The sequence below is a fragment of the Myxocyprinus asiaticus genome, chromosome 32, assembly GCF_019703515.2.
Source record: "Myxocyprinus asiaticus isolate MX2 ecotype Aquarium Trade chromosome 32, UBuf_Myxa_2, whole genome shotgun sequence".
NCBI lineage: Eukaryota > Metazoa > Chordata > Actinopteri > Cypriniformes > Catostomidae > Myxocyprinus > Myxocyprinus asiaticus.
The window spans coordinates 18,982,427-18,997,895 of record NC_059375.1 but is presented as its reverse complement, the minus strand read 5'-3'; the positions used below and the strand labels follow the sequence as shown (position 1 = coordinate 18,997,895).

The 15,469-nt window shown below is 38.5% G+C and overlaps 1 protein-coding gene and 1 long non-coding RNA gene across 2 annotated transcripts in view; one reads left to right on the top strand and one right to left on the bottom strand.

Moving 5' to 3' along the window:
* lrp2b (low density lipoprotein receptor-related protein 2b) overlaps nt 1-15,469 on the bottom strand; it is a 69,763-nt gene that overhangs the window by 13,299 nt on the left and 40,995 nt on the right. The window contains exons 44-64 of the mRNA XM_051667432.1: nt 15,055-15,297; nt 13,580-13,705; nt 13,325-13,444; nt 12,956-13,087; nt 12,605-12,806; nt 11,777-12,072; nt 10,446-10,962; nt 9,513-9,665; nt 9,240-9,410; nt 8,813-9,036; nt 8,553-8,730; nt 7,176-7,372; nt 6,363-6,608; nt 6,131-6,259; nt 4,725-4,844; nt 4,487-4,603; nt 3,765-3,881; nt 3,538-3,675; nt 2,073-2,195; nt 1,329-1,457; nt 821-952 (exon numbers count right to left, since the gene is read on the bottom strand). Of these exons, the coding sequence (XP_051523392.1) occupies nt 821-952; nt 1,329-1,457; nt 2,073-2,195; nt 3,538-3,675; nt 3,765-3,881; nt 4,487-4,603; nt 4,725-4,844; nt 6,131-6,259; nt 6,363-6,608; nt 7,176-7,372; nt 8,553-8,730; nt 8,813-9,036; nt 9,240-9,410; nt 9,513-9,665; nt 10,446-10,962; nt 11,777-12,072; nt 12,605-12,806; nt 12,956-13,087; nt 13,325-13,444; nt 13,580-13,705; nt 15,055-15,297 (3,810 nt within the window). The remainder of the gene's footprint in view (nt 1-820; nt 953-1,328; nt 1,458-2,072; nt 2,196-3,537; nt 3,676-3,764; nt 3,882-4,486; nt 4,604-4,724; nt 4,845-6,130; nt 6,260-6,362; nt 6,609-7,175; nt 7,373-8,552; nt 8,731-8,812; nt 9,037-9,239; nt 9,411-9,512; nt 9,666-10,445; nt 10,963-11,776; nt 12,073-12,604; nt 12,807-12,955; nt 13,088-13,324; nt 13,445-13,579; nt 13,706-15,054; nt 15,298-15,469) is intronic.
* On the top strand, nt 851-3,716 carry LOC127423305 (uncharacterized). The gene is made up of 3 exons (XR_007894300.1): nt 851-896; nt 2,108-2,239; nt 3,530-3,716. It is a non-coding gene; the product is annotated as an uncharacterized LOC127423305 (long non-coding RNA).

Sequence of the window (15,469 nt, the reverse complement as noted above, 5' to 3'; positions counted from 1 at the left end):
ATTGAAAATGACAAAATAGTGAAGAGAATTGTGTTAAGATGTTTAAAGGGATAGTTCACCCAAAAATTATTTACTTACCCTCATGCCATCCCAGATGTGTCTGACTTTCTTTCTTCTGCTGAACACAAAGATTTTCAGAAGAATATCTCAGCTCTGTAGGTCCATACAATGCAAGTGAATGGTAATCAAAACTCTGAAGCTCCAAAAAACACATAAAGGCAGCACAGAAGTAATCCATAAGACTTCAGTGGTTTAATCCATGTCTTCTGAAGCGATCTATTCAATTTTGGGTGAGAACAGACCAAAATGTAACTACATTTTCATTATAAATCTTGATATCAACAGTCTCCTTGGTGATCATGATTTCAAGCTCGATTACACTCCATCTAGCACTCTGTGCATGCATCAAACAATAGGAAGTGTAATCGAGCTAGAAATATGATCATTTCTAGAGACTGCAATGGCAAGATATACAGTGAAAAATGAGTTCTATTTTGGTCTGTTCTCACATAAAATCGATTTTATTGCTTCAAAAGACATGGATTAAACCACTGGAGTAATATGGATTACTTTTATGCTGCCAATATGTGTTTTTTGGAGCTTCAACTTTTTGGTCACCATTCACTTGCATTATATGGACCTTTGAGCTAAAATATCCTTCTAAAAATCTTCCTTTGTGTTCTGCAGAAGAAATAAAATCATACACATGTGGGATGGCATGAGGGTGAGTAAATGATGAGAGAATTACAATTTTTGGTTGAACTATCCCTTTAAATGTGTGTGTCTGTCTTTCTTTCTGCTCATGTGTGTATGTGTGTACCACTGCAGCGGAAGGTGTTGTCTGGATCTACAGCATAGCCTGGCCTACAAGAACAGATGAAGCCAGTGCCATTCAGGTTTGTACACTCATGCTGACATAATTTCTCATCACAGGTGCGGTCGTGACCAAAATCTGAAAAAGAATTACTCATCAGCTACCTGACAGATAAAATTAATTGTAATTCACCAATTTCAATTTCATGATGAATACAGTACAGCTATCTCATGAATAATAGAAGAATTACCAAATATACAGTGGGGTTCAAAAGTCTGAGTATCACTAATGAAAATGTTTCTATTTTGCAGTCACAAATTTTCTTACACGTGACCTAGAGATAGTGCAGATTCTTAAATATCTCTTCTTACAACTTTACTTATTTCCAGGTTTAAACGTAATAATAATAATAATAATAATAATACCATATTTTGAATGTGGTCTGAGACTTTTGGACCACACTGTCCTTGCAACACTTATCATATATGGCCTTTTAATTGTTATAATGACTTACTGCAGCCCAATTCATCAGTAAGGTCTCCACAGTTGTCATTGTGGTCACACACATAGGGCAGAGCCACACAGTGTCCATTAGTGCATTTAAACTCATTGGGTGTACAAGGAGCGAGAGTGGGCTCTTTACCTGATGGTAAAACACAATTCATACTGCCATCACTGACCATAACAACAGTTTGCATGTAATTTACTCATGTAGTCATAGAACATAAACTGAATGCTTAAAGGTGCTGTAAGTTATTTTTTCATGGAAAGGTATTCAAAAAATTGTCCTACTCCCCAAAAGATATTAATAAAATAAGTGTCTTGAGATATCTCACCAGTCTCTGTGACAGCTCTAGCAAACAAAATGTGTCCAGCGGTCTCTGACGCTTTCTGCCTGACAATAATTTTGCGCATTCTCATAGTGTTGTAGTTGCAGCGAATTATTGAGGCTTAATGCCATTATCAAGCCATGTTGTTCATAACAGTCGTCTGTTGAGGGCGCTATTTTGCTGTTGTTTTAAACAACTGTTTCGGCAGGATGTCAGTCTCAATAAAGCTTATTTGTTACCTTTGGAGTGCAGGGATTTGGAAAGAGGGGGTGTGGCTAATCCAATGGCTCAGTCTTGTGGAAGTAGAATGGCTAAAATTGTTTACAGCACCTTTAAGTCCTATCATTCATTCTAGGTATATACTGTAAGACTTTGGGGTGGATTTACAGAGTTGGATTTTATTTGTAGTGTATGTGTGAATGTCTTACAGAGGTCTTCTTTTTCGTCACTGCCATCCCCACAGTCGTCTTTTTGGTTGCACATGAGACCACTATAAATGCAGAAGCCATTGTCACAGCGGAACTTGACTGGCATTTCACAAGTGATGTTCCCTGATGACAAAACAGTTGTACATTGATACACATGGAGTTTTTAAGTAGGAAACTTATATCATTCAGTACATTTTTTAATAATGTATCAAAAAGAGTCAAATGTAATTATTAATCAGGGTTCCCACTCTTTGCTTTGCCATTTTTATGACTAGATTCTGTGATTCTGTCCGTGTTTTCCGCATACTGCATGTGGTAACAGCAGTATAAGCAGACTCTTATCCTTGAATTACTGAAAATTAATTCACATCCTGAGGTGTGAAGGCCGAATCACCACGCTGTCAACTCAGGGTGTGAATTCATTGTTTTTTTTAAACTAGTGGTCTGACCGTCATGTTGTCTAAGGTTTATAACTCTAATGTTTTTTTGGTTAACACCACAGCAATGTTGGGATGAAAAAATCTTAGTTTGTACTATATCAATAATTAAGCTATTTAGTCTGAGCAAAGTAGAGAGGAAAGCAGATGAGCAGAGAAAGTATGTGACAGGGATTCATTCATGACAGTTAACTGTCGACGTTGTTTCAAAATGTGCAGCCGCCTGCAGTGACAAAACGATACTAATTTGTATATTTGACTCATATTCTGAGTCCTGATCATTACCATGTTTTTGTGCATGTAACAAAAACCTTGTTAGCAGCAACACAGTCAAATAGTCAAACAGTTCTATTATACTAAAATATTTTCCTGGACAAATAATTTTTTGCCAGGACATTTAGGTATTTTCCTAATTTTCCATGACTGGAAAACTGCATTGCAAAATTCCATGTTTTCCAGGGTGCATGGGAACCCTGATTAATGTTTTTTTGGACACTCAAATCACTCTTATTCCATAGACAGCAAAATACCAAACCAAGAGGCATATGAAACAAATGACACTAAGTTCAGAACTATACATCTTCAATTTCGAATATATTTTTGGAATTACTTTAACTGGTCATAAGGTGATTTTTAGTGGATTTATGAAGTCAGTTCCCCTCAAGTTTACCCAGGTGTCCTAGCAGACTAAACACATATGTAGTTCATCACATGAACTATGGACATATTCCACTAACATTTGACAATCAGAAGGTGTCCAAATACTTTTTTCTAAATTTCTTACAACATATCTATTGTTTTATCGTTTTAAACCTGATACACTTTTCTCATGAAATGTTTTATTTTAAAAGTGTGTTTTTGCTAGATTTATTTTAAATAAATGCCTCTTGGTTTCATATTTGTTATATAATGCAGACATTTTATACAAGTGTGGCTAAGGGTCAAAATACTTCTTGCGGCCACTGTAAACGTACGGATTAGAATTATAAATAATAATATAATTTCAGTTTTTTCTAAAAGCATCTTACAGCAGAAGATAAGTTGTTCATCTGAGCTGTCTCTGCAGTCATTGAAGCCATCACACACCCACTGCTGGTTCACACACACCTTGTTGTCACACTGGAACTGATGTGCTGGACACCATCGTCCTCCAGGATAGCGAGTTGCTGTTGGGGAGACAAACATTGAGCAACAAATTCAACACTTCTAGTATTTACAATAAAAAGATTTTATAGTTCCAGCTCAGCAGACTCACGGCATGTGGACTCATCAGAAAAGTCCATGCAGTCGGGACGGCCATCACATTTAAGAGCTTCTGGAATGCAGTGTCCAGATGAACACTGGAATGTTCCAGGACGACAGGTCAGCAGCTCTACAAGGAAAAGAATATACTTTGTAAATTACATAGAAGTCTCAAAGAAGTTAAATCAGCTTAAAGCTGGTTTGCTTGTCTTAGCTTGTCTCCCAACCTAGTCAGGCTGGTCTTTTTGCTGGGTTTAGAGGGTTTTGGACACATCTAAGCAAGTTCTTGTTGTTTACAGTGCCAAACCTGTTGAACAGACCAGCATTGCTGGTCTCCAGCTTATGTTGTGTTTTAGGTGCTGGACCCTCAGTAAGGGATGCTGGTCAGCCAGCTTCACCAGCTAGCACCAAACCAGCACTAACCAGCCTAAACCAGCATGGGAACTGCATGCTGGTTAAGCTGGTCACAGGGAAGGGCACCTATTTAACTGTCAATTAGAGACATTTCATGTATGGTATTACAAAAAATAAAAATAAGAAAAATAAGAGAGCTTCATGACAACAGCCGAAAAGGACATTAGTATCAGAGGCGGAACAAGTTTTTACATTTTGATGAGAGACAAACATTATTTTCTTCAGAATAATTATACTTATGAATTACGTACAATAAGATCAGAAATGTGTATTGAAAAAGTAAAAAGAGACAATTTTGAATTCATGCTGACTTGAACTTACCACAGTCCCTCTCATCGGAATTGTCCCCACAGTCATTGTCATGGTCACAAACCCATGCTCCTGGAATGCACTGCTGGTTGTCACAGCGATACTCACTCTCAGAGCAAGGTCTGGGTTCTGTGAGCACACAGACAAAAACTGTTAGCAACAAAAAACTCCACTAAATATATCTAGCTCTACAATAAGCAGAGGCCCAGACATCCCTGAGAGTCACTGGATAGCCAAATGCATAACTCACCACAGTTTCTCTCATCAGATCCATCTCCACAGTCATTGTTCCCATCACAACGCCAGCGAATGGGCACACAGCGATGGTTATCACAGCGGAAATCTCCCAGAGGTTCACAGGTCAACTCATCTGCATGCAGCAAAAAGTGGGGGGTTAGTTCATTTATTTCATTTAAAGTGCAATTAGTTCAAAGTAAATTAAAGTATAAAGCCTTTTATGAAATCCATTTGTAATCAATATGAAACATTTTCTTATTTAAAGTTTTGCTTAAATAATTGAAATTTCTTTTGTTGACAAATATAATTGTACCTACATGTGAGTTTCTTTACAAAATTAACATTTTAATTCATTATTTTTTTTTTTTAAATGGATGAATTGGAACTGTATAGTGAAGGAAAAGCAGCATACAATGGCCAACATACATGGGAACCCCTTCAATACTGTTTAAAAATCATCCCAGGTTCTGATTTGTTAAAAATTTCTGGTCACTACATAATAAAGCAATATGATAAATAAAGCAAGCAAGTAAATAAATAAGTAGGGAAAACTAAGGAATGTCCTGAAAAAAACGCTCTTTTGTGTGGAACTGCTTCTTATACCACAAGATCTGCCGTTGCTAGTTCAAAAGATGCGCTCAAGCCTCCATTACTACCACACTTCAGAACTAGTAATGACAGCCTGGGCTATTTCTTGCAAGTTACTGGAGAAACAAAAATACCTTGCAGTGATTAAAAGTAATGCTGCAGCTGTTAGTTTAACTCTATTCCTCAGCTGAAGTGTGATAGTAATCCGCTCCATTCGTGGAGTGATCGCGCCATCTGAATTATCCTATGAGTATTTTAGTCACGTTCAAGTGTTTTTTTTTTTTGTTTTTTTTTGCGGAACTCTTATTTTGACACTGACACAGAAACCAGAATCGTCTCCGCCATGTTAAAAGTTGACATCTTCTCCCAACTCACAGCGCAGTCAGCTGTGATCGGAAGTAATGCTGAAGCTGTTTTTTATTTTGTTTTTTTTTAACTCTGTTTCAAATATTCAATGTCACAGGGATGAATGAAAATTCACACATCTGCACTGCTCTTACACATCTGCACTGCTCTTACTTCGAAATGCCACAAACACAATCTGATTCGAGGATTCGAACTGTTGTATAATTCCCAATAATACTCAAGTTTGTGTTATTTCATAGTTTTGATAAATTTACTATTATTCTAAAATGTTGAAAACATCAATAATAAAAAATGCGTAGGTGTGTCCAAACTTTTGACTGGTAATGTAGCTATATTTGCCTTTATGCTGCCTAACATCTGATAATGAAATACTGTATTGTGACATAGGGGAGTACTTTTTTGTTTTGAGTTATCCCTTCTCATATTAATCTTTTAGATCACAGCATTACAGTATATGGGACTTACGGCAGCCCTGCTCATCACTGTTGTCTATGCAGTCATTGGTGCCATCACAGACTGCCCACTGAGGTATACAGCGATAGTTTGTCTTGCAGGAGAACTCTGTATCTGCATCACACTTATGATCAGGACCCACTACAAAAACAGATGGAGAAAGAAGAAAGAGAAGGTCAGCTAACTCTGGGGAGAGTTAAAGATGGAGAATGCAGATTCCTGAGATTCCCAGAGGGACACTCACTACATATATCATATGGCTCATCTGAGTTGTCTCCACAGTCGTCTTGCGCATCGCATACATAACTTGGTGGTATACAACGTCCATTTTTGCATTGGAACTGTCCAGGTTTGCAAGTCTTCTGTGCACAGCTCTCTGCTTCCTCATCGCTGCCATCAGAACAGTCCTGCACACCATCACAGTGCCAAGATATCGGGATACAGAGCTTGTTTGTACACTGAAACTGATTCTCTGAGCAACGGTGGTCACCTGGGTTACAAAAGAGGTTTTTAAAACATATGCCTTTCTAGTGGGATGTAAAAATGCCAGGAAAAAAAACATGTTCCAACATGAAAAGAATTGTTTGATACTAATTAATTTGTCTCTGTCTGTTGAGATATACCAGAACAGTGGTTCTCAGCTGGTTTTGCTTCAGGACCTAGATTTACATTGATCATCAAGTGGCGACCCAAACACAATACCGAAATTGTTTGATTTTATGGAAAAAAATTTGCATGGTAAACATTGATTTGTATTAATATTACCATAAACTGCATAGGCCCGGCAATTTGCAATAACTATTGTAATGATTAATAAAAAAAATAAATTAGATGCACAAATTTGACAACAACAAAAGAAATGGGAAATTAGAATTTTCTCCTTCCTTTAAAAAGTTGGTAAGCTTATTTATTTAGCTGTATAAGGTTAGTTGTATTTTATTATTTACATTCAGCATTGTTCTTTTTCCTGCTTTCAAGACATGTGACCAATCTTTGGTTTGCAACCCATCAGTTGAGAACCACTGTACTTTAATATATTGTAAGTGTTCCTGCATACTGCATAGTGCTGCGTCTTCATCAGATCCATCAGGGCAGTCCTTGTGGCCATCACACAGAAAAAATGGGTAGGTGCAGTTTTTGTCTTGGCACTGGAATCGTCCAATCGGACAGTAACGTGGAGGACAAGTCTGAGGTTCATCTGAGCCATCCCCACAGTCTGACTGACCATCGCACTTCCACCATATGGGAATACACCTGAAGATCAGAAGAAAAGAGCCTTCAAGCAATCACATGGTTTTTACACTTTCATTAAAGCTGCACTACATAACTTTGTGCTCTCTTGCGACATCTGTGGTTGAAACTTAAATTACAAGCAATTTGCAAAAGAAGACTTTATTATTTTTATATTATATTGGACAGCCATAGCTGATTATGCAAGTGAACCATAATACTAAATAGTATGTCTATGCAATGCACATAATAACACCATAAACAATTAAATTCGATTTACTTCGATTTTGCGCCAAATCCGACCCGACTGCTCAAAATACAAATCATTTTTATAGGCTTACCATAGTGAATCAGGGTAAGGTAAGGACATTGTTTTGAACACTGATTGTTTATGTACTCAATCAATAATGGTAATTTGTTATTTTTTAATCAAATAATAGTAGTGCAGCTTTAACAAGTTCATTTCTACTTCTGCTCCCTGCCAGTCTCTTTTCACCTTGCACTTTTGGATCCAAAACGTGGTATGTTCGCATCATCAGTTTGCGTATCACTGTGAGCCCTAACGGCAGCTGTTTACCAGTGATGTGTAATGGGTTATTTTGGTTTATTTTCACCCAAACAAACCCTGTTATAGTACCAAGCAAAGTAACAACTCAGGACGAGAAGATGACAGTTTCTCTGTTTTATTCAGTAGCGGTTCTAGATTGTATGGCAACGTGGACGAAACCCGCTTCAACACGCCCCCAAAGTTGTTGACTTGGTGGGGGGGGGGGGGGGGTCTGTGTGGGTGCCTCGTGCACTGCCCATGTCGCCCATGCCTAAATCCGCCACTGGTTTTATTCATGTTTTCTGCTGTCCGAAGACAGGTTATTCTGAGACAAGCAACTGCAGTAAGAGAAATGCTTTATACTACAAAAAAGAGTGACCGGGAGCATGCAAAGATGTTAATTATACGTCATAATTAGCAGTTCACTGATGCAATTTGGGACGGATTGCTTTCATTCAAACTGCAAACCATTCTAGAATTCACATAAACCGAATCTTTTTGATTCAGACAACCACTTTCACACCAATAAAACGAACCACACTCTGAAGTCCAACAGACTTGGATACGCACAAAAAGCTCTAGTGTGAAAGCAACCTAAAATGTACAGTAGTCCACATAAAAATAAAAAAACCATCGCAAGTGAACGGATTAACTTACTTTTCATTGTCGCCACAGCGGAACTGAGTGCTGGAGCAGTCTGCCACACACTGGATCTTAAAGCCAATAGCCAGACCAATAAAGTGATCCGGACACACGCATGAGGCAGATGTGCCACCCGGCCCAATCAGACACAGATGACTACAGATTAGGAAATGATCATTGCAGGGATTCTCACCTAAGTAAACATTAAGAAAACATTCAGATAACTATAATATAATTTTCTGAAGTAAACTAAAACGAATGACATATAGTCTCACTGCGTGGCTGTCTGTAAGGATGGTAGATGTGGATGTCATTTGGGCGGTGTGTGTTGTTGCCCATGACAACACGGTCAGCACCGGTGTACTTGTGGGCCCTCTCTATGGTGTGGGTGTTCCAGTCTGTCCAGAATACAGAGTCTTCAAACAGGGTCAAAGCATAAGCATGAGGCAAAGAGCCAGCTATAGCCCTGTGTCTGTTCTGTCCATCCATATCAGCATAACTGTTTGGATCGGAAAATTGTTATATGAGTTATATATAAAAAAAAAAAAATTAAAAAAAATTAAAATCAAGCCTTATAGCATGAATTAGGTGTATGTGTTGCGCAAATACTGTCTTGAGATACCAATTATTTTGCAATCGCCAATGGTTGGTTTAGGTATAATATTATTAGAAAAGTTTAGAGATAATAGTATTTGATCTTACTCAAGGAAATTGAGGTGAGCATCAGCAAAAAATATTTTGTTATTGGTGTAGTCAATGGTCAGGCCATTTGGCCACACCAGCTTTGAAGTGATGATTGCTGATGCACTGGATCCATCCATGCCAGCTCTGCCAATGAAGGCTGTCCTTCCCCAGTCTGTCCAATATAGCCATCTGACCGGGAACACAAAGGAGAACATTTGGGAATTGCACACATAAAAATACTAAATGTTCAACTACAAACAAACAAATATTATAAATTGTAATTTTTCTCACCCATATTTAGGGTTGACAGCAACAGCCCGAGGATTGGCAAAGCAGTATGTAGAGTTGGCGTCAACACATCCTTGGAGGAGCTTCTTCCGGTAACGTCCATCAAGTTCAGATACGTGAATGGCTCCCATGGTGGCATCAGTCCAGTACAGCTTCCTACAAGGAAAGGGACACCCAGCATATATTAACCCTTATTAACCCTGTGTTTAGAGAGCACTGCCCAGTTGTTTTTAGAATATATTTAATATACTGAAGTTAAAGGGTAAATCAAGCTTTGAACACGTAAGAAGCCTAATCACACACCAAATTTAAAGGGATAGTTCACCCAAAAATTAACAATTTGTCCTCATGTTTTTACAAACCAGCATGACTTTCTTTCTTCCACTGAACACAATAGGAGAATTTTTGAAGAATGTACTGTTCATTTTTTTCATGCAATTACAAAGAATGTTGACTGGATTTTTCAAGCTTCAAAAAATGACTCAAAAGCATCACGGTCCATAATTCATTGAAAATTTCGAAATATGTCTTTGCTCTCCACAAGTGAGAAGTAACAATGTCCGATCATAAAACAAAAACAATTAAATAAAAAAACAAATTGTCAGGCTTCTTGAGTCTGATCTTTTCACTGAATCACTTGATCAGCTGTCTGGAGGTGAAGATTATCAGTGAATATCGACTTCAATTTCGGTCTGCTCTTCACACAAAGCTATTTGCTTTTACAATATGTTCATGATACATTTATGGTTCAGCTTCAATCTCTATTCTTTGTAATTTCATGGAAATAAAAACAGTCAGTACATTCTTTAAAATGTATCCATTTGTCTTCCACGCAAGAAAGAAAGTCACTAGTTTAAAGCAAATTAAGGGTCAATAAATAATAACAGAATTTTTTATTTTAGGGTGAACTAAGTCTAATTAGCCTTATTAACTTACCGGCCCACCCAGTCCACAGCCAGGCCCTCTGTTCCAACCAGATCATGCTGCAATACAACCTCCCTCCCTGTCCCATCTAAATTCATCCTTTCAATACGCATTATGCCAACATCCACCCAGTACAAACGTTTCTCAGAGTTATCAAAGTCGAGAGCCACAGCGTTAGACAGGCCCTGCAGAACCACTGAGAGTGAAGATCCATCAGCAGTCAGGTTACGGATGTAGTAACGGTTGCTATAGAGGAGATATGGAGAGATCCCACTGTTCTGCCTGCAGGTGCGGCCATCGGGCTCCCGTAAATATCCTGGGGCACACTTACAGTGGAAGGTGCCCACAGCATTCTCGCAAACCTGACTGCACACTCCTGGCATCTCCTTGCACTCATCTATGTCCTCACAGGCCTTGCCATCTGCCATGAGTTTGTAGCCTTCCCTGCAGGAGCAGTAGTAACCCGTGGGAGTGTCTGTGCAGTTGTGTGCACACTGATGGACGGCTGGGTTAATGCATTCATTTATGCCTGGGGATGGCAGAATTGCAGAGTGCAGGTGAGAGAAAGAGATTAGATCATTGTCATTTCTTTGAACAAATATCAAACTTGTCAAGTAGAGTAACTTCATACATACAGCTAAAACTTGGAATTTTAAGCAAGATATTAAAAAATCTGAATATTATTGTATTATGTTAGAAAACATCAAACTAAGTGGCATTTATTTTAAAGAAATATAGCACATATAACACGTCGAAATATAACACTTTTCAAACAAAGTAAATCCATGAAAAGAAGCGTGTTGGGTTTCAAAATATATAACAATGGATATATTGTTGAAAATTAAGACAAAAGGTATTTGGACACTTTCAGGTTGTCAAACTTTGAGGAACACGTCTATAGTAGAGGTTGACCGATGTTGGATTTTGCTGATATCGATAACTAAGGTGGTGGGAAAGGCCGATAAACAATTAATTGGCCGCTAGTTTTTAAAACCGATTTATTGAATGTCAGCAAAAAAAAAAAAAAAAAAAAAATCTTCCTCTATTCCATAGTTAATGTAATTCAATTTAAATGTGGTTCTCTCCTAGGACACCTGTGTGAATGCTTTTTGACTTTATATAGCAACTAAAAGTCACCTTTGGTTAAGTAATTCTAAAAATAACTAAGAAAAGTAAAGTTGGTCTAGGATCTTTTGTTTGCAGATGCCATTTGTTTTAATATTTTGTTATCAAATGCAATAAAATACCAACATTTTAAAGCATGACTTCAGAGTCTAAAAATGTCCAAATGCTTTTTAGGGCCACTATAAATGGTAAAGCCTTTCCCAAATATGGTATCTTACCACACCCCTTCTCATCACTATTGTCAGAGCAGTCCCTCTGCTGGTTGCAGACCTTGTGATTGTCAATGCATTCACCAGAATTGCACAGAAATTGTCCAGGTGCACAGGTGGGTTCTGGGCTCCTGCACAACCCCACCAGCTCATCAGAGCCGTCCCGACAGTCAGCTTCTCCATCGCATACAAACGTAGACAGGATACACATTCCATTCTGACAGGTGAACTCACGACTGGAGCAGGTGTCGTACACACACCCAATCTCATCACTGCCATCCCCACAGTCATTCACACGGTCACAGCTGAGTAGCACAGTTTCACATGCAAAGTCAATGGCTATGCAATGCAAGTCAGTGGTATTATTAATCGTGAAGTGTGTAATCCCAGCTTAATATGCAGAGATAGCTATAAGTAAGCCATTCGTAGGCTGATTCCCCCAAAAGTGCCAACACTGTGGCTCTGTTTCACCATCAAAACATTGCTCCTTTTGAGTCTCTTGATCAGCTCAGTGAGTTTGTGGCAGTACTATCTTTCTTTTTTTTTCTTTTTTTTTTTTTTGACTAATGGCAGACAGAGGGAGAGTTCAGGAAACCTGTTTGAAAACAGTCCTAATTTTTGCAATTCCGTTTGTTGACGCTAGTGGCACAGAAATTACACACTTCACCTTCAAAATAACACAAATGTCCGTGGCACATTCCACTCTAAAACTAACCCAGGATAATCAGAAAGTTTGATAGACTGGTATGGCATTGAATAACAATACATTTATAATTTATTTGAGATGTATTCTATGTGATTTGCATTGTTATGTATTGCTTGAAAGGTACAACGCACTGGAAAGGCACCAGAATGCAGCGACCGTTGGCACAGGCAAACTCGTTCATGTGGCAGGTGCGGTTGGGGCAGTTCTGCAGCTCATCTGCGGCGTCTGAGCAGTCCTTCTCACCATCACACAGAAAACTCAATGGAATACATCGCGGAGAGCCCGGTAACCAAGTTGGACATGTGAAATCACTTGGGCTGCAAGTCCTTGATCCTGATATACAAAATGATGTCAGACTGGCAAATAATTGCACAAAAATGAGCATTACCTTTTAATTGGTATGTTTGTTTCTATTAGGAAAAAAGTATGGTTCTCAGCATGCATACTACCATACACATCTTGAAATAAATGTTAGCTCTCACCGCACTGCAGTTCTGGGGCCTCATCACTGTTGTCTCCACAGTCATTGTTGCCATCACATATGAAAGATCCCTGAATGCAGTTTCCATTCGCACAACTGAACTGCTGTGGGCTACAGGTCACAACATGATCCTCTGTGGAAAGAGGAAAAAGGAAAGTAGTAGATAATGATTGGATTCCAAGCAATGCTAAATAGATAGCCCTAAAATGATTTACTCAGCCTCATGTTATTCCAAACTCATATGCTGTTATTTATTCCATTGAACCCAACATATGGGTATGGAATGACATGAGGGTGAGTAAAGGTGACAGAATTTTCATTTTTGGGTGAACTATCCTTTTAACAGACAGGTGAGGGATTTGATACCTACCGCAGGTGGGGGGCTCATCTGTGCCATCCAAACAATCTGGGATGCGATCACACACCCATGTCTGGGGAATACATTTCCCATTATCACAGCGGAACTCCTCTGCAGAACACGTCCGACTAGCTGTTGAACATAAGCAGTGCAGAATATGCATTAAAGGACATGCGCTCTTTCACAATTTGAGGATTTTTCATTTGAAATATCACTATTATTCCATTGCAAATGAAGCAAATCTGCAGGTACCAGCCTGTAACTCACCACAGAAGAGTGGATTTTCATCACTGTTGTCCCCACAGTTGTTAAAGCCATCACACAAGCTATTCGGAGAGATGCAGATGTTGGTATTGTCACATTTTATTAAGCCAGGTGCGCAGGTTCTGTCCGCTAGAAATAAAAAATATATGTAAAACATATTTGAATTGCAGCAGGTTTTGAGAATAAGAACAAAACTATACACACTGTCCATTAGAAAACTACAATATATTACCTGCTGATAGCATTTAACAGGATTTAAAGGTATAGTTCACTCAAAAATGAAAATTCTCATCATTTACTCACCTTCATGCCATCTCAGGTGTGTATGAATTTCTTTCTTTTGCAGAACACAAGCAAAGATTTTTAGAAGAATATTTCAGCTCTGTAGGTCCATACAATGCAAGTAAATGGTGACAAGAACTTTGAAGGTCTCCAGTGGTTTAATCCATGTCTTCTGAAGCGATATGATAGGTTTGAGTGAGAAACACATCAATATTTAAGTCCTTTTTTTTTATTTTATTTTTTTTTTACAATAAATCACTTTCACTTTCACATTCTTCTTTTGTTTTTGCCGATTCACATTGTTCGTGCACATTGCCACCTAGGCGGGAAGGAAAATGTATAGAACAAAAGGACTTAAATATCGATCTGTTTCTCACCCACACTTATCATTTTGCTTCTGAAGATATGGATTTAACCATTGGCCTTTATGTGATTTTTAGTGCTTCAAAATTCTGGGCCGCATTGTATGGACCTACAGAGCTGAGATATTCTTCTAAAAATATTCCTTTGTGTTCAGCAGAGGAAAGAAATTCATACACATCTGGGATGGCATTGGAGTGAGTAAATGACAGAGAATTTTCATTTTTGGGTGAACTAAATGTGAAGTGTGTGACTTCTGTGCCACTAGTGGCACCAACCAGAATTGCAATCAGTTTTTTTGAGTGGCCCTGGGTCATAACAACATTGGCTCAATCAATGGCGTAAGTTTGGGGAAGGGCTTGTTTTAGACCTGTCATTATTTTTGTAATTCTGCTTGGTGCTGCTAGTGCCGCAGAGATTACACATTTCACTTATAATACCACACCAAGCATTGGTATGAAATCTTGTTCAGGGCTAAACATCAATGCTTGTTTTAGTTTACCTAAAAATGAAAAATTTACTAACCCTCATGTTACTCCAAACCTGTATGATTTTCTTTCTTGCGTGCAACACAAAATGCAATGCTAGGCAGTATGTTAGTCTCAGTCACCATCCACTTTCATTACATCTTTTTTCCATACAGTGAAAGTTAATAGCTGTCATTATGCCTAACATCTCCTTTTGTGTTACACAGAAGACATAAATTCATATGGGTTTTAAACAACATGAGGGTGAATAAATTATTACAGAATTTTAATTTTTGGGTGAACTATCCCTTTAAAAGGGACAAAGAAGGTAGAGATTTCCATGCAAATCTTGATGTTGATGTCACTCACGGCAGTTAATCTCATCTGTGGTGCCATTATCTCGGCAGTCATTGAATCCATCACACACAAAAGCAGCACTGATGCAGCGTCCGTTGGCACAAGTAAACTCTGTTGTAGGGTTACAGGTTGGGAAGGGACAGCCATTTTCGTCGCTGTTATCGCCACAGTCATTTGTGTAGTCACACACATAGTACAGCAGCACACAGCCCCCATTATCACAGGTGAATTCAGTGGGTGAGCAGGTATGGAAGGCTATAGAGGGCACATAAAAGACTAATTAGCAGTTAGTTTTATGAGCATTGTGTAATCTGGAGTGTCTCAGAACTACAATGTGACTAGATGTCCGCAAAACCACATATTATCAAAAATGACTAGTCGACTAATCAGTCTTGAGGAAGCCCAGAACAATTAGGCTGGTTTTGGG